At 39.2% G+C, this 22,324-nt stretch overlaps 2 protein-coding genes across 6 annotated transcripts in view; one reads left to right on the forward strand and one right to left on the reverse strand.

Annotated features, from left to right (window-relative positions):
* The window catches only part of slc1a9 (solute carrier family 1 member 9), a 29,994-nt gene extending 16,371 nt beyond the window's left edge, over positions 1-13,623 (reverse strand). The window contains exons 1-2 of one of the 4 annotated variants that reach the window (XM_057346073.1): positions 7,578-7,712; positions 6,963-7,137 (exon numbers count right to left, since the gene is read on the reverse strand). The gene's annotated coding sequence lies outside the window, so the exon portion shown is untranslated. Of the gene's footprint in view, positions 1-2,155; positions 2,277-6,962; positions 7,138-7,577; positions 7,713-13,477 lie in introns of those variants that run through there. The other 3 variants (XM_057346075.1, XM_057346076.1, XM_057346074.1) reach the window with 3 other exon arrangements.
* On the forward strand, positions 8,219-20,961 carry LOC130561631 (uncharacterized). Of its 2 annotated transcripts, none has more exons than XM_057346084.1 (2): positions 8,219-9,137; positions 17,655-20,961. In XM_057346084.1, exon 2 carries the CDS (start codon positions 17,674-17,676, stop codon positions 19,111-19,113), a length of 1,440 nt encoding a protein of 479 aa, XP_057202067.1. In that variant the 5' UTR covers positions 8,219-9,137; positions 17,655-17,673; the 3' UTR covers positions 19,114-20,961. The 2 variants fall into 2 exon arrangements, with proteins under 2 accessions (XP_057202067.1, XP_057202068.1); XM_057346085.1 differs by lacking the exon at positions 8,219-9,137 and adding an exon at positions 9,182-9,478.
* Positions 20,962-22,324: the final 1,363 nt, after the last annotated feature.

Raw genomic sequence — 22,324 nt, forward strand, 5'->3', positions numbered from 1 at the left:
CAAACTTGTTTTTCTTAGAGCTTCCGCTAACAAAAAATAGTTCCAACAAAAACCCGTCGAAACAAGTTGTCTAAGTTAAGTGTATCTTAATTACCCCTTACGGGTGATTTCCATTCTTATACATTACCGGAGATTCCTGATGCTTTATGTTTAAAATAATACTACTCACGTTTGTATTAACGTTAGGCATCTTTACATATACAAGCGTTTGAAGACAGCGCCAGACCGCGGAGTGATACAAGAGACATCAATTTAGATCCACTGAGAAGGAGAATGCTGCGTTAATGTGGGATATGCATCGACAATAGCGATTTAAAAAAAGTGTTTTTATTAAACACTAAATGTCAACGTGATTGACTAAATCAAATATTCAACAGCAGATTTGTTTTAGACAATATCGCCCAGCCTTATGCAAACCAACAGTCACGTCAGATGTAACCTGTCACGTGAGACAAACAGGAGAAAGCTGTTTAAAGATAAAAAATATTAGCTAACAACAAATCCTAAAAAAATTAAGCATTTGCAATTTACATATAGGCCTACTATATGTATATGTATATATATATATATATATATATACATTACATATACTATATATTACTATGGGTTATTAAAATACATTTTAAAAAGCTTTCTTGCTGTTTTTGATTTTGTGTTCATTTGTGGGGTATGTGTGGAGACACTTAAACGTGTGGTCAGTGTGCGGATTACTTTCTGGAGTTGATTGTTTTGGTGTGGGCTTTGCTAAGGTTTAGAGATATAATCCCATAACTCCCCGCATCGCTGAGAGAATGAAAGCCATAAAGTGACTGGACACCATAGTTGTCAAACCTCTAATACTAATACACTCTCTACATGAACTATACAAACTACTCTCAACCACATATAACTTACAAAACGAAACATATATCACCTAATAGACTACTATATACTTGTTTAAATCTGAATGCACACACAATCATTCCTCCTAAACAGTTAACATATGAGCTTAGAAATAGATTCAAAGTAAATCCAGCTATGCTTGAGGGAGACCTTTGAGGGTCACTGTTTACCACATTCCAGCCATACATATACAAACACGCACACACATAAGCACATTACTCACTTTCTCGTCTCAGTCTTTTGTCAGAATCAATGCGCAGTAGTATATGATTGATATATGTTTAAAATAGCTGGTGTGAAGTAAGGTAAATACATGAGAACATCTTTACTCTTCCAACTAACCCTGCGGGGGGAATTGGGCCATCGAGTGTATTTGAACATGCAGGTAGACAAGTGTAAGTCCATCTGGGGGTTTATTTCTTTGCATGTGTAGACATGTGTGGGGTCATCTTGATGGTGCTTAACCACCCATGCACACACACACCCCCTCCCTCTCCCTTGCTCCGCTATCTCTGACTATAATCTGAGTGTATTAATCTGTTGTTTGAACTCCTTAAGCACAGACTGTCTATCACATCTGCTCGCCTCACCCTGCTAAAGCTTTGCTATTTATAAATATCCAATTCCCCCTTTCTACGTCTCTCCTGCAAGTTTTTCCCTAACCTTGCCCTCACAGGCACCCTCATTTTACCTTCTTACATCTCTATCAATCAGTCCTTAATCTCCCTGTCTGTGGGACCATCTTTTTCCATTATTACGTTTTTGATGCTCCTCAGGTGTCTACTCTTCTGATAGGTCTCTTGCACGTTTCTTACCGGTATATGACCTGGTGTTAACCGCCGATATTTCCATGGCTGAATCACCCCTCTAATGCTTCCAATGAAGCACTCCTTATTCGTAATCCACTCTCTTAAAGCCATCTATCATCTCTTTGACAATTCCCACTTCCACTACGCTTTTAGAATGTCTGACTCGAGCCATTTGTTAAGTGAAATGTGCTGTGAAGGATTTCAACAGCAACAGGCATGTACAATAACAACACTAACTCAGAGTAATTGACAGGCAGAGACAGAAAGAATGAGAGAACATAGCACACTACAATAACCATGAATGACCAAAGCTAAACTCGATATGCTGGAGTACTTTTCTTCATTTCCCTAATAATTACAACCCAAAATCAGCTTTAGAGGAAAAACGGTGTGCACAGAAATATGGAGAAAGGTGCATAAAATATAGAAAAAATATGAAAATATTATCCTCTTCATAGACCTACCTGTGCTGTTGTGCTGTCTTCTATCCAACAAAATTGAGGCAGTAGGAAAGACCCATGTGGACAAAATTGATTGTGGATGAGAAAGAAAATGATAGAGTGAGAGAGAGAGAGCGAGAAAAAGAAAGAGAAGAGGCAAAGTCACAGTCTTTGCGTGATCTGAGAAAATTCTCAGATTAATAAATACGGTTTGATTCCCTGAGCCTGGCTTGCTCGCCCAGTTTCTCTCTCTCTCTTTCTCGTTTCCTCTCTCTCATATATTCACACCCTCTCGGTGGCTTCTTTAACAAGAGCATTTAATTCGTTAATAAAATAAAGCCAATTCATATACACTTGATTTATATACACTTATGAATTAGTTTGCATTAGATAACAAAATGTTTAATTTATAAATGAACCCATTGACCTTTTTGCAGAATTTGAAATTTCGTAGCCATTTCGATAATTTTTTTTAACCAACCAGTAGTTTTAATGGATGTATAGCCTAGCCACTGTATGTAGGATCATACAGAACCACAGTCATATTAAAAGACATTCAATGTATTAAGTCAACTGAATCTCTATTTATGAAGATAAGTTAGAAGTGGGGAGTGTGAATTGTTTCATCTCAAAGTTTCCCAGCTGTACCCACTGGATGGCGATGTGGGTCTGTTTCAGGCTATATATAATATATAGTATCTATACTGTCTATATACATATAAATATATATGCATGTATCTGTGCCCATACTGGGCGAGGCACGGCTCTCACACAACAAATGCTGTCAGCAGGAGGTGATCACAACCAGCATCTCTTGTCACCTGAAAATTGGACTTTTATTGCTGCAGTTGCGTGCCAGGAACACCATAAAAATATCTGATGATTGATTCACCATTTAATTTCACTACACCGGCATGATAATACTACACTTGAACGGACTACTCCTTCATAATCGTTTTAACACTCCACGCTTCGCTGCTGAGATCAGACTTGCAATGCTCATAAAATGTCCTCGACTTTAATAAAAAAACGACATTCTGCCCTAAAGGTTTTATTCAATACCAAATTAACTTTTTAAAGCTTAAACCACTTATCGTAATCCATAGTTTGATGTGAAAATTACAGAATCAAGTATTTACATTAGTGTTCCGATATGTATTAAAGCAGCGTGCAGGTTGTATATCGGATACCTGTATGTACTGTCAATAGTTGGACTATGAACAGACCCCTAGGAACCAGACTTCTTGGCCCCAAAGATCATTAGATTAGTCTACTTACATAATGAGAGTGAACGCAGTTAAATGCAAAATACTGTAAAAGAAATGCCAAAGATGTTTAATGACCCATGAGTACGTCAGTTGGTTTTGTGTGTCCTTAGACTAAGATAATGCAATAATTCAGTGATAATGTTTCTTGGCATACAAAGATGTAATGCACCACCGGTTTTTAAGGTAAACACACACATTGCACCTCTCTTTATGACATTATGAGAGTAGCAGAATCTCTGCCCATACGTAAACTCTCACACATATACATATATAACAAAAATACATCCACATTCCAGTCGCTATCACACACACCCTGTCCCTCAGGACCGGCAGATGGAGAAGGGCAGAGGAGAGCTTCAGAACTGGGGCGGCTTCTGTCCGTTTCACTTTCTCCCACTGTCTTTTGTGCAGTGGATGGGCTGTAAGTCTATCTCCTGCTAATTGCCACAGCGGTGCAAACACAAAGTCTGCCGTTGAAACAGTACCCAACAGGGTGTATAGTGAGGAAAATTTACAATGTGTTACACTTCAGCGTACATCAGGGAGGGGGTCGTTGGGAAAACTTGTCTGAAACATCAATCTAAATTGATTTGCTCAAACACACATTTCTACTCATCCGTTACCATTTTTCATGGAAATTTCGATCCATTTGTTATTTATAGTGAGCCCTGCTGTTGTTACCTCAATTTCGTTGTCAACAGTCGAGTTACAATTCAAAGACATGGACTGGCCAAATAATGACCACTGAGGATTGCATCTCTGTAGCAGGGTGTAATTTGGTGGCTACTTTGCATCTTCCCTTCATCTTGGCAAAAGGTTTCATGTAACTTTGTAAAGTTGTAGTATATGATACAACTTCTAAAGAAGTCCCAGGTGCTGTTATGAATGGTCTGTATCGCATGGGACAAGTCAATGGTGTGAATGCTTTTTTAGAGTCTGCACAGCTACAATGAGATAAAACATGTGTTATGCTTCCTGTGCAACATGAGCCAATTGTTGTCGATCAAAGAAACCTCAGAAATACAGACTAGCGCCATTTAAACCAGCTAAATTAATGCTAATTCTAAACAAACCAACAACTTGGAACCCTAACTATATACTTTTTTGTTCAGTTTTTACACAACAATTAGACTGATACGCAATAATATGGAACCGATTCTGTGACCACAGAAGTGAAACTAAATGTATAAAACATTTTATAAAACATTTCCACGCAACCATTCTTATTTCCATGGTGTTTGACATTTAAAATCACTTTCCTCTTCTTTTCGCCAGATGTAGTTTAATTGTGAGAACTGGCCTTGAAATAGTTCATTCCAATTTGACAAACTAAAATGATTTTATTAGTTAAAGAGGATTGGGAGGCAAACTGCTTGGTGGCAGTTCGTTTTTGTTAAGAAACACACAAAACAATTAGTTTGGTCTTGTAAAACATGTTAACGCCATTTTGTGTTAACAATTCTCATCTGTGTAATTGTCAAAAATGTGTGTGTGTTATTGAAAAGTGTTCTTTCATGAACTGCCAATGTTTCCACACAATGGTTGAGATGTGTAAATCTAATTTAACATGTACAACAATTAAAGCCTCAACTCAGCTTTACCTAATTTCAAGTGACTTCTTTATTTAAATGCTCAGTGACTTGCAAACAAAAGCATCTGAACAACAGTGTTTATGTGAGTGAAGTGCTGTAAAATGATTTCAAGTCTTGTGTAAAACTATTTTGTAATAAATAAAGCAACAACAAAAAAATACCACTAAAAAGCGTGTTGCACAAAGTGTCAAATTTTATTCTTATTAAACTGAAATAAATAAGATGAAAACATCTGACTCTGATCATTTTTAGTATTTGTTCATAAACTTACACAATAAAAAACTTTAAATTAATTTCAACACTAACCAGGGCCATTGGAGCAGGGGTAAGGGTGGTTTGTGGGGATTTTGAGACTGCCGCAATTTTTGGAAATTGCTTGTAAATACAGTACTCTGGCAATCCATCCTTTTCACTCGCCTTTCTGTACAACACCAGAGAAAGTTTTACAGTGTGGTTTCATGTTTTTATGGCACTACGTTATAATATTATGAATGATACATTTAATTGAATCTCAAAGAAATCTGCACTGCAAATAAGTCATATCCCAGAAAACTACGCTCAAAATCAAAGTGAATCAGCACTTAAGGAATGTGAGGGCAGCCTCTTAGAGACAGACAATCACAGTTTATGCTTATCTTCTCAAGCATACTTGTTAAGTGAAGATAAACTCAAGCGGTAAAGCTTAAAACACTTAGAACGTGTAAAAGCACAGCGGTTGCCTGTGGCGATAGTGGTCCGACACACCGAGCTCAACCAAAACCCAGCAGGACTGGTAGCCTGATATTCAAAACCACGGCAGAATATTTCATGCAAGTCGCCTGTTGAACGTATTTCTGTTAATAGATTTTCCTCTGTTGGTGTTATGAGGATTGTAAAGGGAGGCTGATGGTGGGATTATAAAAATGGGCTACGTATGAGTTGTAATGATATCGGTTTACTGCAAACGTGCGCAGCATGGAGCCACACTTTTACGTGCTTTATAAAGGCTGACGGCCTTTCTCTTTAGCACTATCATTCCTTTTAAAGTTCAACTGTTTTTCTCTGCATTACTCCATATGAAACTGTTTCTCATTAGGGATAAACTTAGAGTTAGGCTCTCTGTTCCCATAATTAAGGCATTCCTAAAATCAATCTCTCCTCTTAAACCCCAGCTCAAACCCCGCCCTTTCCCAGTAGCCTGCATTCCAATGACTGGCTACCTAGTACCAACCACGAAGTGTTTGAGATTTCCTCTCAAGCATCGTTCGAGCAAAAAGAACCTCATCTTTTTTGGTGAACGCCTTGACTTAGCTATACTTCAAAATGATTTTGTCTGTATGTTAAATGTGACCTGTCTGCATGTGGCTTTGTGTGCGCTCCTGTGTGTATGTTCTTGACCTCCCTGTTTGACCCTTTTTGTCTTACTGCAAAATTCAATTTCAGGCCTCAGTAACCCCCTCTCATCCCTAATACATGGAGAAATTACGGCCGTCACACATTTAAGCTGATCACCGAGGAACCCGCCCGCAATGCTGCAGGACAGAGGGACCTGGCACATCAATCAGAGACGCCGGCCTCCTTATCCGATCGCCCACCCCCTGTTTCCCTCCCACCACCGACCCTTGACTTCTGACCTCTACCCTGTCGGCCACAGTGGGTGCCGTTGACGGCGGATTCATGAGACAGGGGGCTAATTAGGTCAGATTGCGGTGATCTGTGCGTTACAGCTGAAATTGGAAACACATGCTGCACCCCGCTCCACTGAAAGTGAGAGAACACCAGGAGAGAGGTAATGGTGGGGCTGGGGGTGTGGAAAATGGGGGTAATGTAAGGTGGAGTGGTGGAGTTCATGAGGGGCAAGAAACAACAGAGAAAGAGATCCGAGCAATTGATGTGTGTAAAAACAACAGAGAAGACTTGGAGATCATTTAATGAATGAATGAGATCGCTTTGAGAAACGAAAAGCATTCAGTAAATGATAATATGTCTTACCTTAGGCGCAGGAGAGCCCCGCGTGTGCGGTGCGTCTGTGGACAGCGTGCTGGTCTCCTTGACAGCTCTGCTATTTTCGATAATTGCTATAATGGCTGTGTAACAGATTGTAATTGCTTTGATATTTGAGGTGGGATACCCATTGCCATGGAAATAAAACCGATGTCGGGACACACTATGAGCAGGGGACACAAAGAAAACAAAAACGGATAATAATCACTCATTAAGGTTGATGAAAAAATGTTGTTTTTGAGGTTACTTTGCTGCGTGTCCTCCCAGAAGGCATTACGTGAGTAGGAAGCTCTCTAATCTGCGATACGTGTTTGGCATCTGAGGGATGCGTTATTTCGTCATAAGTGTTTTTCTGTGACTCAGGTGTGCTGGAAATGACACGCGTTGTGGTCCTGGTATTGCCCTGGGTGGTAAAAAAATGCATGCGAAAACAAGTAATGCTGGTTCAGGCTAATTCTTGATAAAGCTTTGTGTTTACACACAAATACTGTATACATCTTCACCTTTCAATGACAAGGTGGCGGAACACTTCGTGTATGTGCGCGTATGTGTGGGTGCGTGTTTTGCCGTTCGAGCGCGAGCGTGTGAAAAGAACTTTTGTACCTCATTTTGAGTTTGTCCCTTCTTCCCTCTCCACCTTTGTTCATCTGTCATCTCTCTCAATACCTCGGTGACTCTCTCGCTCTCTCAATCATTCTCTCTGTTCGTTTCGCTCTCGAGAACTCTCAATCTCACCAATACGCCCTGGGGTTGAAATATCTAAGTGCATACGAGACAAGTTCAGACAAAACCAGAGAGACAGAATAGTGTTAAGGAGGCAAAAGCTGGGAATGAATGACATTAAATGCCAAGAGGAAGGAACAACATTTGGAGACGACAGGCGTTAAGATATGAAGGGGCTGGACCACGTTGTAGACCTCAATGAGCTGTTGTGTGTGCGTTTTAAAATATGAAGTTCCACAACAGTCGCCCGTTTTCATTTGAAAGCCTCTTTTCTGTACCCCATTCTCTTATTCTTGTATTCTCTACCCCATCTCTCTCATCCCCTAACTCTTTCACAGACAGTCTCACAGGGGCAGGGTTGTAACACAAAACTTTTCCCTTTTGTTTCCTTTCTTGTCCTTATCCTTTCATCTTTTTAAACTTTCTGGGGAAATGGGTTTTGGTGGGATGGAAATTTCTGCTTGGTAAAAGGAGGAATGGAGAACGAGAGGACGGGGAGAAAACAAGAGAGATCTTACATGTGCTATGTACGCTATAAAAACCAAAGGCTGGGTGGTGGTACATGCTGTAAAGAGGAAATTGCTTTAACAAATTGGCCCCTAATTTAAAAGTAGGTCCAGAACCTTGCAGACCCCCACAAGTTGACAGAAACAGTTTAAAATGGTCTCCGGGTGAAATTCGCCTTCCCTCCTAGCAATCATTAACAACTACAAGGTCAAAAGGTGTGCATTGCACTTGTTTAAACCCAATCAAGTGACAATAAATCAATTCTTCACACAGACTACATTACACTTACGCCATGTTTTTCCCACTCTTTTTTGTGTGTTCTTCATTACGAACTCTCTACACCCACAGCCAGCAGATGGTCCTCGTCCTTTTCCCCCCTCCACCATAATGTCTTCTTTCACTGTGTCCATTCCTCTTCTTCTAAACCAGCCCTCTTTCACTCCCACTAGCTCTTGTCCCCTTTCTGGCTTTCATGAAGATACCTTACCGCACAACTCGAGCGCTCAGACCCTCCAGTCGCTGACACTTTAAACTTTTATTGAAGATTAAGTTATTCTTAAAGTGTAATTTATAGCTCCAAGTCGGTTATTTCGTGGAACAGTGCGGCTCATGCTCGTACACGCTGCGTTAGAGGTGTATGGAGAATGGTAATTAACCGCGTGCATGTCAATCTTACAGAAACTCGCACTTGAAGACATAGCTGAGACTTATTTGAGAACTTCTCTGGCATGTGGGACTAACGTTAGAGCTCGACGTGGACCTCCTCGGACTGAACTTCGGAGATGATATGGGAGACGTCTGCAGTTTGAACTTCGCGAAACTAGAGCGGCTTCGGAGCACGGAGATTTCCTTCATTTTTGCGTGACATTCACGGACTGTGGAATCAATGTGGTGTTTGCCGAAAACACGCGTGGCCCGAAACTCACCTAAACGGTAGGTGCTCACGTCCTGAGTGTCGTTTTTTGTATTAAAATGTCTGCGCAATACAGGTGTGTGTACAACTGTTCGGACGCGCTCTTGATCTGATAAAACGTAAAGTGGCGTAGTGACAGATGCGGTGCTTAGGTTTGTTTTCCATACGCGTTAATTAAATGCGAGTCAGGTGTTGACAGGTTGTCAAGCGTCGGAAGTCAGATGTGCGCGAGACGCGGGCCGCGAAAGTTATGGAGTGAAAATAGTTTGGGCTTACGAAACGAAGACTTGATCGCAGAGGTTTAGTGAAGAACATGGCAACCATCTGTATTTCTGATCGCTCTCCTACATCTACACTGCTTGTATGTATAAAGTTAGTCATGATGTGAACGAACTTGCGCGTTTATTTTAGTTGTCGCGTCGCCGTTCTTGCCCTAAGCGTTCGTGTCCAGGTAATCGCTTTTTGCAGTCAATAATGTTCTTATTTTTTTTTACCTGTACACTATAAGTTACCTGCATAACATTTACTGGAGAAGTCTTTATCATTCTCTTTTTAAGCATAGGATACGTAAATGTGCTTATTTTTTTGGTATTTTTTAACGAGAAAGTAAAAAAAATCTTAAAAAGTTAACGAATTGAAAAGTTTAAATCGTTGGGTCCTGTTACTGGTCACCAAGTTTTCTCACAGTTTTAAATTCCTTTTGGCTTCTTTTGTATGTGGGTCTGTGAAAATGTACTTTACAAATAAATGTGTCCTATATGGTGTGCCAGAGAAAATGTAGACTGTTTACAATATTATAACAATATTTTATATTATGTATATTTTTATATAAATGATATAGAATTATTTTTTCATATTGTTGCTATATCACACAATAGGACACATGTGCGGTTTATTTGTCAACTACCCAAATATGAAAAACAAATAAACAATTCATGCACAACACCTCATGCCAAGCAAACATACAGTTTTTAGATCAAAGTGTCCCATTGGCAGTATTACAAAAACCTGAAGGAAGTTTCTTAAAGAGCTGAAAAGCCCTTACATATGATAAATATGATATTTGAGACTTTTAAAGGCGCCTAAAAGTCTTTACATGGTTCATCCAGTGTGGCAGCTGAGGAATCCTAAACTGTGCCTCAAGAATCCTTTAATTGTTTCACTGTACACGCATCATTATAATCACAAGAATGAACAATTTTTTTTCAACAAAAACCTTCATTTTGAGTACACAATGTCAAATCACAAGACATGTCAAGTATTTGTATGTAAGAGTTTACTTAAACACATTATTTGTGTGGTCCTTGGTGGAGTGAAGTTTCTGCATTGGCTGAATGAGGGCTTGTGTTTCATTGAGAAAGAGACTGAGGAGGTGTGTTTTGTTTGTTTTTACATGTGCAGAGGTTAAATAATCTGTTGTATTGTACAGCTGTAATGTTATAAGGGTTATCTTATAAAGGAAGTGTGAAAAAATATATAGGAGAGTAGTAGGTCAGTGTTAATGTGTTTACAGAGTGAAGGAGCCTGGGGTGGGAGCAGGCAGCCATTAAAGCAATAATTAACACAAGTACACATCCTGTCAGTCATCTGCGCAGCCTATCTATAAAAAACAAAAAAGCCTTTGTTTATAAGACTACAAACATTTATGTTCCCATTTCCTAAGCCCCATAAGCAGACTTCCACCACATATACCAACAACTGATAGTAAATAAGATTATATAATAAGAAACCGGTTATCCTTCAGACCTGGATTTGAAGCAGTTCAACTATTTCTATAGAGCTTTTCATGGTGTGCATTGTGGCGAAGCGGCTTTACAGAACTGTAGTACATATTTTAGTCCAAAATATTTTTAGAAACATTGCTTTCCTCAGTACAGTAACAATTGGCAACTGGGTAAAAAAATGACTACCGATAAAGTATACAGACTTAAACTGAAATTTATTCTCAGATAAAAAGGGAAGTGCAGTTGCCATCTGAAGACCATCTGAAAGTGTGAGGGGAGAGCGGAATGTAGCTCAGTGTGTGGTAGCCGTTTTCAGATGTGGATAGGCTACTGATTCTTCAGCGGAACATCTGATCAGAAACACCTGTACAGCGGGCTGAAACTTTTGGATAAAAATGTTTCATGAGAAAGCATCTTAATGTTTCTTTTGGAACAGAAGGCCCTGTATGTCAAGAATATTCAAATTTAAAGAGGGATGTTCGTACAGAAGTCATATCATTTATTTAAAAAAATTTCCTGTGTGTGTAATTGTTTTTGGAGGATCTATTGACAGAAATGCATTATACAATGTCAATAGTATATTAATACTATATACCTCTAAACTATGTCTTCAGAGGTGTAAAGACCTTATGTAATGGAGCGTTATGTTTTTATGACCGTAGAATGAGCTATTTCTATTTACTTGTATACACCGTGGGTCCTCTTGCATGGAATTCGCCATGTTGTTTCTACAGAAGCCCTAAACGGACAAACTGCTGTACAGAGCGCTTTTCGTAAATACCTTATCTCCTTCAGCGAAAACGCGACGACATCTTAGTTCTGTGTCAGCCGCCGTAGTGCTTCGAAAGGGAGGGGTGGAGTGTGCCATTAGCTGCAATTCGCAACCTCACCACTAGATGCTGCAAAATTTCATACACTGGACCTTCAAGGTCTACTTAATGCATCTCATTTAATGCTACATGATAAGTTTCTCCCCTTCAAGGCAGTGCCGAAAAATGCCACAGACTGTAAAGCTCGACTGAAAAAATCAGAGAGATCATAAAAATAAACGTTCCTAATACTCTTGCCTATGGGATACTGTTATCATTAGTTATATTATTATCTCATTGTGACTAAACACCAAATAACATGATGTCATTATCAACTTCACCTACATCAGAAATTTACATATCGCTGCTGTCCTACTGAAATCTTGTATCTCCATATTTCTGGATTTTTTGCCATAAATCATTATTATTAATCACCCTTTATGTTGTCAATGGGCTTTGCAAAAATCTAACCATTTAAAGTATTAAAAAGTGCTTGTCAACTTCAGCAAATTTGTACATCCTTGGTTTTAGGAACTTGGTTTTTTAAAGGGGGGAGTTTTGATTTTTGAAAGGTACTGTTTGTCATAGAACGTCAAACTCAAAAATGGATAAATTTTTACTTAGGTCATCTGTATATTATATCTTGTACATTCGTGCAGACATATGAGAGATTTACAGTGACAGTGTGCTGCGTTGGATACTTATGGCAGATTATGTAGTGTGGGAAAATTCCAAAATGTCAAAACTGATTGCAGAACATCTATACTGTAAGCTGTTAAGTCACGCTCTTTTAAGTTGGAGGACAAGTAATAAAAGCCATACGTTTGCAATAATTGATTTGTAAGGCTTGTTTTATGACAGCGTGAAACTTGTAGATCCTCAAGCTGATTTAAACCATCAGCGGCAATTAAAATCTTCGAAAGAGGTTAGCAGACTCAAGGTTTCGGTGGCGTGACTTTGAGGATCGTACTCTGTGGGAGAGCGTCAAGTGTTTGTTAAAGGTGTTTTTTTGACTGAAAGATCATAGATTATGGTTGTCACGGCGGTGGGGAGTAGTGGGTTCAGATCTAAGATTACAGTATGTGTGCGAGCGGAGGTTCCCGTAAGGTAGGGCTCGGAGCTGTGGAGTGTATAGAATGGCTGAACCTAGCAGTAGGTTCAGCCGTTGAAGATAGTAGTAGCGTGGAGAGAGACCGAGACCGTTTTTGAGCGCGTGCCATGGCGTGGAGTAATGCAGCGCTGCTCGGCAGGTCTGGGTGCCAGAGTTCGCCAAGCATGTCATTGCCACAAATGGAGCGTGCTGATGAAGTGCTTCTGCATGTCGACTACCTAGATATGTCTCTTGCACGTGTGTGTGCCTGCCCACTGCTTGTGTTCCAGCTCCAAAGCAAACATACATATTAACCGTCAAGTCTTACTCTTAACTTGCACATGTGCTACACCCTAGCCTTACACACACTGCCTTCAACCATGATACAAGTCGTCATTACTTTTTAGTTACTCAGTTAACCTTTTTGGATTTCAACAAAATGCGAGTTATTGACACCTGTTGTTTTCATGAAGAATCAAAGGCGGTTTGAATGACTGTCAGGTGCGTAAAATAAGATTCTGCCTGCATCATGCGTGCGTGTGAAAGCTGATATTTGACTGTAAATTTATCCACGACCAAACATACCTGCAAAACGTATCATGCGAATGCGTTTTACCCTCCAGCCCCATCAAACAAGTGATTTGCATGTAGCAGGACCAACAGCCACTATTAAGCCTTGTTTGCACTAAGCACACCTGTTTTTATGTTCATGTTCCAAGTAAACAGGAAGTACTTACATTTAGTGCTCCATGTCCCAGCATGCACACATATGGATTCGGTGGCATTCTTTCTTTTTTTGCGTGTGTCCGCAGGTTCAGCTGCTTTTTGTGTGCGTGTCGGCGAGCATGTTCTGTGTTCTTTTGGCTGAGTGTTATTAGAAACCAGTGTCCGGGGCGAGGTGGTGTGTCACAATTGATGATTTTGCACTATGTGTCAACCTTTCTGTCCACCCACTCTATCCCTATGAGCCTAATGATTATCTCCCCCAAACAAACCGTCCATTTATTTTCTGTATGTTGACCCGCCTGGGGAAACCCAGTAGGAATCTTCTCAGTTGAAGCCACATCACTGACATTCTAAGCATTCTTTTTTCTGCTCTCTTTCTCTCTAAATGCCTCTCCCTCCTTCTTGTCTCAGCACAACAATAACAGGAATGGTAAGTGATTTACACCTGGCCTTAACTTTGGACAGTTTGCCTGTGTTTAACTTTCCTCGCAGTTACAGCAGAATGAGAGAGAGAGAGTGAGAGTGTGTTCAAATTTTTTTTATTATAAATTTGTAAGATTGCTTCAACCAATGGCGTTTGACCAATGAAAGTTTAAGAAGCAATGAATAAAATGATCATCATTTTCTTTAGGGATGCACTGATATGTAAATTTAGTCCGATAACCGATAATTCTTTAACATTGGAAGCCGATAACGATATACTAGCTGAAATACAGTATCTAATAACATTTTCTGAGACTGAAACAAAAGGCAAAAAAGGGGACAACTGATTTTATTTGTAAACACTGGGTCTCATTCACTAAGCATGCGTACGAACAAATTTGTTCGTGAAACCTGCGTACGAACGCTTTCACGAACAAATCATAATTCACAAAAACTTTCGTACTAAAATTTATTCTAAATTTAAGAGAAAAGATAAGAACAGTTGAAAGTACACTTACGCAAAAATCACCAGTCTCTTTCTTTCCTTATTTCTCTCTCTCCCTCTCTCTCTAAGACAAAATGACAAAATGCATGTTTCATCTTAGGATAATAGTTATATATTTTAAATTATATATATATATATAAATAATTACGCGTAGATGTATATTTAATTTTAAAATTATTTCATCATATACAGTGAAAGAATAAGAAAAGCTGCGTTAGACTATAGCTCGAGACTATATCCAGAAAGTGATGCATGATGGGATACACTTAGCCCTGAATACCGCTCGGAAACGGTATTCAAGATAGTGTGGGTTTAGTGTGCGTTAAGGGCACTGCACTTTGGCTTTTTTAAGACAATGGACAGACTTGCACTCTTACTTCCTGTCTCGTGCACGCGCTCTTAAGTGGCCAAGACCGCAAGTGGGGGTATTTGGACGCAGCCTAGGACGAGGTTAAGAAAAAATGTAAGTGCGTACGCACGTGTTGTGAATAAGGCGGAAAGTTTTCGTGGGAGGTTCAAATGTGCCTATAAATACGAAAAATCTACGCAATTATTAGTGAATGAGACCCATTGACTGCAGAAAACAAGGCATCCATTAGTTCTCTTTTTTTCCCTGGAAAATCATGTACCAAGCCTACTTTACACTAGTTGAAGATTCTTTAACATTTTAACTTTTCTGGTATAATGTTTATTTAATAAACAAATAAAAGATGTTCTTCCAGTGCAAGTCTAACAGGTCTCAAAACAGAAAGCATTCAGACAGCAATCGGCTTCAAACAATATGCTTTTGTTCCAAAAATTTACACATTCATATATATCTTCATACTGTACATCAACAATGTTTTGCTAATAGCTGAATGATCATGACAGACAAGAAAGACAGTACTGTACTGGATTTTAAAGTCTGAGTAAAGTGACATTGAAATATTTGTCACACAACAGAAAAGTGTGTTATTAACCACCCAGCCAAATTTGAATGGAGAAAAAAACATCCAAGTAAATAAAATAAGTTCTTGGAAAAATAAGAAAGTCAAGTATGCCCGTGGCTTTAGAGAGACAGGCTTCGTAGGCAGTGTAACAGAATTCTATTTGAATTATAAACGGAGAGCGTTTTTGCTATAACCAATCACATATTTAGAAACTACAATACTAATTTCTCGCTAATAATGCAATCAAAAATTATAAGTGAAAATTAAACTTACATTTATACAAAACTATGCTCCAACGGGCGTTTCGGCCGCTATTTTATTTTTTCGAGCTTGAGCCTTCTCGACCAATCATGTTTCTCGCATATTGTTATGGAAACGACAGGTCTCTGTCATTGGTTAACTGTGAAAAAGGTGCTTGACGGGGCGTTTTTTTCAGAAAAGTTTGAACTTTTTTCAACCTCAAAAAGACACTCTGAGCTGCAGAAAAAGACGCTGGCGCTGGTTTACTCCATAGGATTATTATTTAAAACAATTTAAAAAAAGCTTCAAAAAGAAGTGAACACAGACAGCTTTGTCTATTTATAGTGGTTCTCTCTTGAGCTGATAAGGTAGATGCTGAGATTGCTGATAGCGAACCAGCCGGGTGGATCATTCACTGAAGCACGTTGCGATCACGCGCAGTGATCCTCCTTCCGTTCGTGTTATTCTTCCCCGTCCATTCGCGTCTGCATTACCATTTGCTTGTTATTTGGCATGAGATTTGTTTAGTTGGGCAGAGTGAGAGCATGAAAGCGTGTGCGAAAAGCTTACAACCCTGAGCTCGTGATTGAGCAGGCACTTGATGCTAGGCACTCTAGTGATAGGGCAGTGGCCATGCATGCTCGGACGCTCCATTGCTTCATCGAGCCCCCGTTTTAGCCCCGCCCAAAAAATCCTGAACAGAAGAATTGGTGAAAAACTGTTTAACGGTTTAACTCCACAATTCAGTACTACATTCTTCTGAGTCTTTGTAATGTGTTTCAGCAATTCATTTCTAACATCTATAATGTGTTTAGAAACAATTCTCAGAATTCTCTTTACCTGGACTTTAACTGTGAGCAGTGTGCAGCTAAATTGGTTCAAACAGAATAAATTCTGTTTGAACCAATGTTATATTGATAACATTAAAGATGACCGTTTATCGGCCGAAACCGATATGGCCGATAATTTATTGTGCATTCCTAACTTTCTTTTATGAAAAATTTGATTTGATGAAAAACTAATTTGACCATGTGACCAAACTATGGGCAAGTGATAAGATAAAAGCTAAAGTTAAAGGAACAGTTCAAGCCCCAAAAAAATATTCTGTCATCTGTCACCTGTATGACTTTCTTTCTTCCGCAGAACACAAAAGAAGATATTTTGAAGAATGTTGGTAACTGAACAGCGACGGTCTTGCTATCTTCTTTTGTATTCTGCAGAAGAAAGAAAGTCATACAGGTTTGAAATGACAAAAGGTTGAAGAAATGATAACAGGATTTTCATTATTGAGTGAATTATCTCTTCACATTTGTTTGGATGGTGGTTTTGCTTCCACCTGCTGGTTGACATGCTTGCTAAAAGAGTAAAAAGAAGAGAGGAGAGTTTATCTTCCATCGGTGTAGTTTTCTCTGGCCTGTGCTAAATAAACACATAAATCACTACCACTGGGCTTGTAACCACCCAGACGCTTGTTTCAGATAGAAGGCTGCTGAACTTTGCCGTTACTGTCAATAAATAATCCAAACCTCTGAGGTATTCCCACTCCTGCTGAGAGTCATGTTACACAAGTGTGTTAATGTGGGACCATCAGGTCAAGCGTATGGAAAAAACATACAGAAAAGGCATGACGAACACAAACTCAACATGTGCGTTTAGAACAGCTCAAACCAGATGATCAAATCAAAGCATTCCTTTGAAACATAAAGCAGTTTTGTCCTCTGTTATTCTTTACAGTTTTTGCTCTTCCACCTATAGTAAAGCATTCATGGTGTTTTCTTGTAAACTGTGAAATTTACAAAAAATGTTCCACATACCAGAGTTGTTTGCGGCTTTATGTTAAAGTAGGCCAGCATCATACCAACATTGTTTGTGGCTTAATTTCAAACCGAGCTTTGAAGTTATTTTGCTGCTTGCAATTTTGCATCTTTTTCCACTGACATTTGCCAAAGCTGTAAAATGATAGCGTTACACTTTAAGCTCATTTTACTTTAATTTAATGAGGTGGCATTGAGCCCATTCCCATGGTGTGACTTGGAATTCTCTGTATGCCAACTCTTATTCTTACACTCTTTTTTCTTTATGGTTTTGCAGTTGACACGTCTTGGGAGTGATGCACTGGCTTCCCCTGGTTGCCATGGTGATCGCCTCGGCCCTGCCTTTCCCTCAAAGTCCTGTACCCAGGCTTGTTGCCGCGACGATAGAGCCTGGCAGAAACGACAGCAACAGCAGCAGCTATTCAACAGCTGACATCAGCATGCCAGTCAACTTAACAATGGACAACATCTCCCATGATGCTGTTGTTTTTCCCAATTTGAGCGACAGTACCCACGACAAAGTTCTACACAGGACAGTTGATACCTACAAGCACAGCAAAGTAACGGAGAGCACGATTACGTACGAAGCGGACCATATATCCAAACGTCCAAACCAAGAGAAGCTAGAAAACATTTTATCTAAAAACACAAAAAAGCAGGCATACACAGACGGAGGTAGGACTACTGGAGAAGATGCCTCCAAGTCACATGATCGTAGAGAATACAAATCACAGAAACATGCCAGTTCTCAAAACAATGACGTTCTCAAGGACTATCAACCTGAGCATACATTCCACAAAGAAAGCCGTAATGAGGCAGAGACTTTTCTTAAAGATGACACACAGGGCAGGCTGTCAAATGTGATGAAAGTCTCTCTGGAGAGGTTTCAAATGCAGGACGAAATGCAATCTGGTGGCAGCAGCAAAGAAGAAGAGTCGCTGGAGCCTGTTGGAGGTGAGGTGGAGATGCCAATGAAGACTCTGAAGGAAGGCTTGGGAGCCGAACTGGGCTTCGGGTTAGACGTAGGTGTGCGAGAAGAAGATCAGATGTTTTTGCTGGACGCCCATCCCCGGGTTCTCTTCTCTTCTGCCCTCTCTCCACCCAAACACCCTCCTCTGCTTCTAATGCTGGAGTTAGGGTTGCTGGCTGATGATGTTGAGGTTGAGGAAAGCCACGCAATGGACGTTGCCCCACCCACACAAGGAGAGTCATACAGAAACTTACTGCTGGGTCTCTCGGATTCCAATGGCCCTTCATTCCTCACATCGTCCCACAAGCCAAGTGTCCGTCGCAAGCGCCAAATCGGCCACAATGCACAGGGCCGCGAACGCTCGGTGTGTGAAGCTGAAAGCGGGTGGGTCACTGACAAGAAAACCGCAGTGGACCAGAAGAGCCAAACCGTCACTATCCTGCCAATGGTCCAGACGCAGACGGGGCCGCTGAAGCAGTACTTCTACGAGACGAGGTGCCGTAAGCCATCTCAGGAGGGTAAAGGGGAGGGGCTGGGGGTGGAGGGTGCTGGCTGCTTGGGAGTTGATAAGAAATACTGGATGAGCAAGTGTGAAACCAAACAGTCGTTCGTACGTGCACTCGCGTCTGATATCAATAAGAGAATAGGATGGAGGTGGATTCGAATCGACTCGTCCTGCGTGTGCGTGCTGCTCACCAGAGGATCATACAACAGAGAGACGAAAACAGAGAGGGGAAGAGATCGAGAAGGTAAGAGGTACAGATAATCTGGATAGACTGAAGGATAGAGATGAACGGCGCTGAAAGAACACGTGGATAAAAGTGTTTTAAGAAAATGTCTAAAACCTTCCAGTGCACACATGGTCTTCTCGGTTTGGGGGAAATTTATTGTCCAGATGTTGCTGCATTTCACTTCACAAAAAAACGTATCGCTGTACCCCAGTCCAAAAATGAAATGTACTCGCCTTCATGTCGCTCCAAAGCCCTGTGATTTATTTTGTCTGAATCACAAACTAATACATTTAGAATGTGTCACACAGCAAAAGACTATTGTGACCCCAACTTCAATAAAGACAGAAAATGTGACATGAGGTGCTGTTGAGCACTGACCGAAAGTTTGTGTTGAACCCTTTAAAGGTGTGTAATGTTTTCTTCTCCTCTAGCTTAAAGGAACAGTTCATCCAAAAAGGAAAATTCTGTCTCGATTTACTCACCTTCAAGTTGTTCCAAATCTAAATGTTTTTGTTCTGATGAACACGGAGAAAGATATTTGAAAGAATTCTTGTAACCAAACAGTTCTTGGCTACCATTGACTACCATTGTAGGAAAAATTGTCTATGGTCTGTTGAACACAAAAGAAGATATTTTGAAGAATGTAGGAAAGCAAACAGTTCTGGGGCACCATTGACTACCATTGTAACTTTTCCTTCTATGGTAGTCAATGGTGGCCAAGAACGGTTTGGTTAGAAGCATTCTTTCTCTGTGTTCATCAGAACAAAGAAATGTATACATATTTGGAACAACTTGAGGGTGATTAAATAAAGATAGAATTTTCAATTTTGGGTGAACGGTTCCTTTAATGTGGATAGACAAAATAAGCCATTTGTTGTTGACTTAAACATTTGATCAACCAATAGTGTTGAGTTTGTGGCTGTTTATCCAACCAATGGCATATGGGTGGATGTTTGATAAACATTTTACAAATTCCAAATGGTGATTCATCGGCACCAAAATGAAACCCTTTTTTAGTATCTTCACTTTGCTGTCATCACATTGGTCCTTGTCTTCCACCTTCCTCTAGGCCAGTGTTTTAACTGTAAACCTGTACACTCACCCAAACAAGACAAACCTCAATAATGGGAACTAGGTCAGATCAGTTTTATCTATACTTTTTATACCAGTGTTTTATATTTTATCTATACAGTAAGTTATTACGTTTAGTATGTAAGCTTATGATATTAATATATTTCTTTACAAGTGTACAATGTTTGAAACATATTCATCATTGCAAGTATGAAAATATGTGTATTTATAAAAAAGTTACCGTGATCAGCTGAATTTTTATTAAAGGTATTGTATTGGGTGCAAGACCTTTAAAAGACCCAAAACATGTGCCTCATGGGATTCAGTGTCTTTTGCATCTTGGTAATATGGTTGTGCACATGTACTGTCCAGTCTGAGAACTGACAATACAGAACAATTAGATGACACAGACTGTCACAATACCTGTTTACTGTATTAAGAAAGCTACGTAGTTCATTTTATGTGGGTTTGATTATATTTTTTATTTTCACATCGAGTCATTGTAATAAAGTATTATAATCTTTGTAAAATAGATAGCCTAGTACTTTTGTATATGAAAATAAAACTTTTTTTAAAGTGAATGAAATGAGCAAGAAAGGCTTTAGTCAAATACAATGGGGAGTATATATATGATTGTAGTTATATTTTTGTAAAATAAAAGCAGAGGCTGTACATTGTGTCAATGGAGAATGAAGTTACAGGATTACGTTCAGTCAAACAATCAGTGGTTTCTAAACTGGGGTATAGGCTACAAAGTATATGCGGTACACAAACATCCTGTTTTTAATTAAAGACTAAATAACAATCAAACAGAGTTCATGTTTCTCTAAAAAAAACAAAAAAAAAACATTTAGTGTACAAACAGCGCAAGGCTAGTGTCTACGTAAATTATTTGGCTAGTCGATGTCTTTAGCGGTCAAGTTTAAGTGTGTATCATACATTTGGCATTTACAAATAACTGCATTAACTAAACATTCTCTAACACCTGCACCACACTCAGGATTTCAAAAGAAAAAGAGAGGTTCTTACCGTACTGCTCCTGGAAAAAAACTTCCCAATGCCACTTACAAATAACCCCAGAGCACTGTTTAACTGTGTGAGTACATGTTTTTGCGCTGCTGTCGATTCCACAATCCACCATGAGAAGATTTCCCAGAAATAAACTGCACTTGAGAAATAAATTACTATATATTTCAATATTAGTTCAATATTATAAACTGAATTGTAAGTATGCTGTGTGAATGTCATGCGAGGGGGTACACAAAAGGATATTTATTATTTGTGGGTGTAAACACTGATCTATTTCAAATATTTTCCCACAGCTTAAAGGTCCAGTGTAAAAAAATGTAGCGGCATTTAGTGGTAAGGTTGCGAATTGTAACCAACAGCTCACTCCACCCCTGCCCCTCTCTTTCGAAGATGTCATCACATTTTTGCTTTTTTACGTATTTACGAAACACTCTGTGGTTTGTCCATTTCTGGCTACGGCTACTGCAGAAACAACAGTGTATGTAGATAGAAATAGCTCCTTCTAAGGTCCTAAAAACATGACGCTTCGACACGTAAGGTCTTTATACACCTCTGAAGACATAGTTATGTATATTATATTGCATTTCTGTCAAAAGATCCTCCAAAATATTACACGTTGGACCTTTAATTTCTAGTAAATAATTTCCAGCTGTCTGAAAATCACGAGCACACTGCAATCTTTAGTACCATTAGGAACACTTTATTTTGTTTTCATTGTTATCATCATTATCATTATTGTTTATTTTGCAGACATCATTTTCAATTTGAGTCACTGTCATCCTCATCAACAGTAATGGTTTGTTTTTAAATCATAACACAATTTTGTTGTCAAAATTTACACATACAAGTAGCATATTTTAATGACCATGTTTTGAATATTTCATATTTACGCCTTAAACTAGATCAAATTAAATTACAGTCAGAATTATTAAATGAACATGTACATACAGTTATTCAATACATAAAGAAAATAAATATAGATATCATAAAAATAAAAAATGAAAATACACACATTTTACAAATTGTTCCCCAAGCTCTTAACCTCATACGTTAATGTACACATACTTTTTATTTTTATTTCATATGGTCTTATTCCCCAAAAAAGTTTTCGTTGTCGTCTTGGTTGTTTGACATGCATCGCAACAC

This window comes from Triplophysa rosa, linkage group LG11, assembly GCF_024868665.1.
Source record: "Triplophysa rosa linkage group LG11, Trosa_1v2, whole genome shotgun sequence".
Taxonomy (NCBI): domain Eukaryota; kingdom Metazoa; phylum Chordata; class Actinopteri; order Cypriniformes; family Nemacheilidae; genus Triplophysa; species Triplophysa rosa.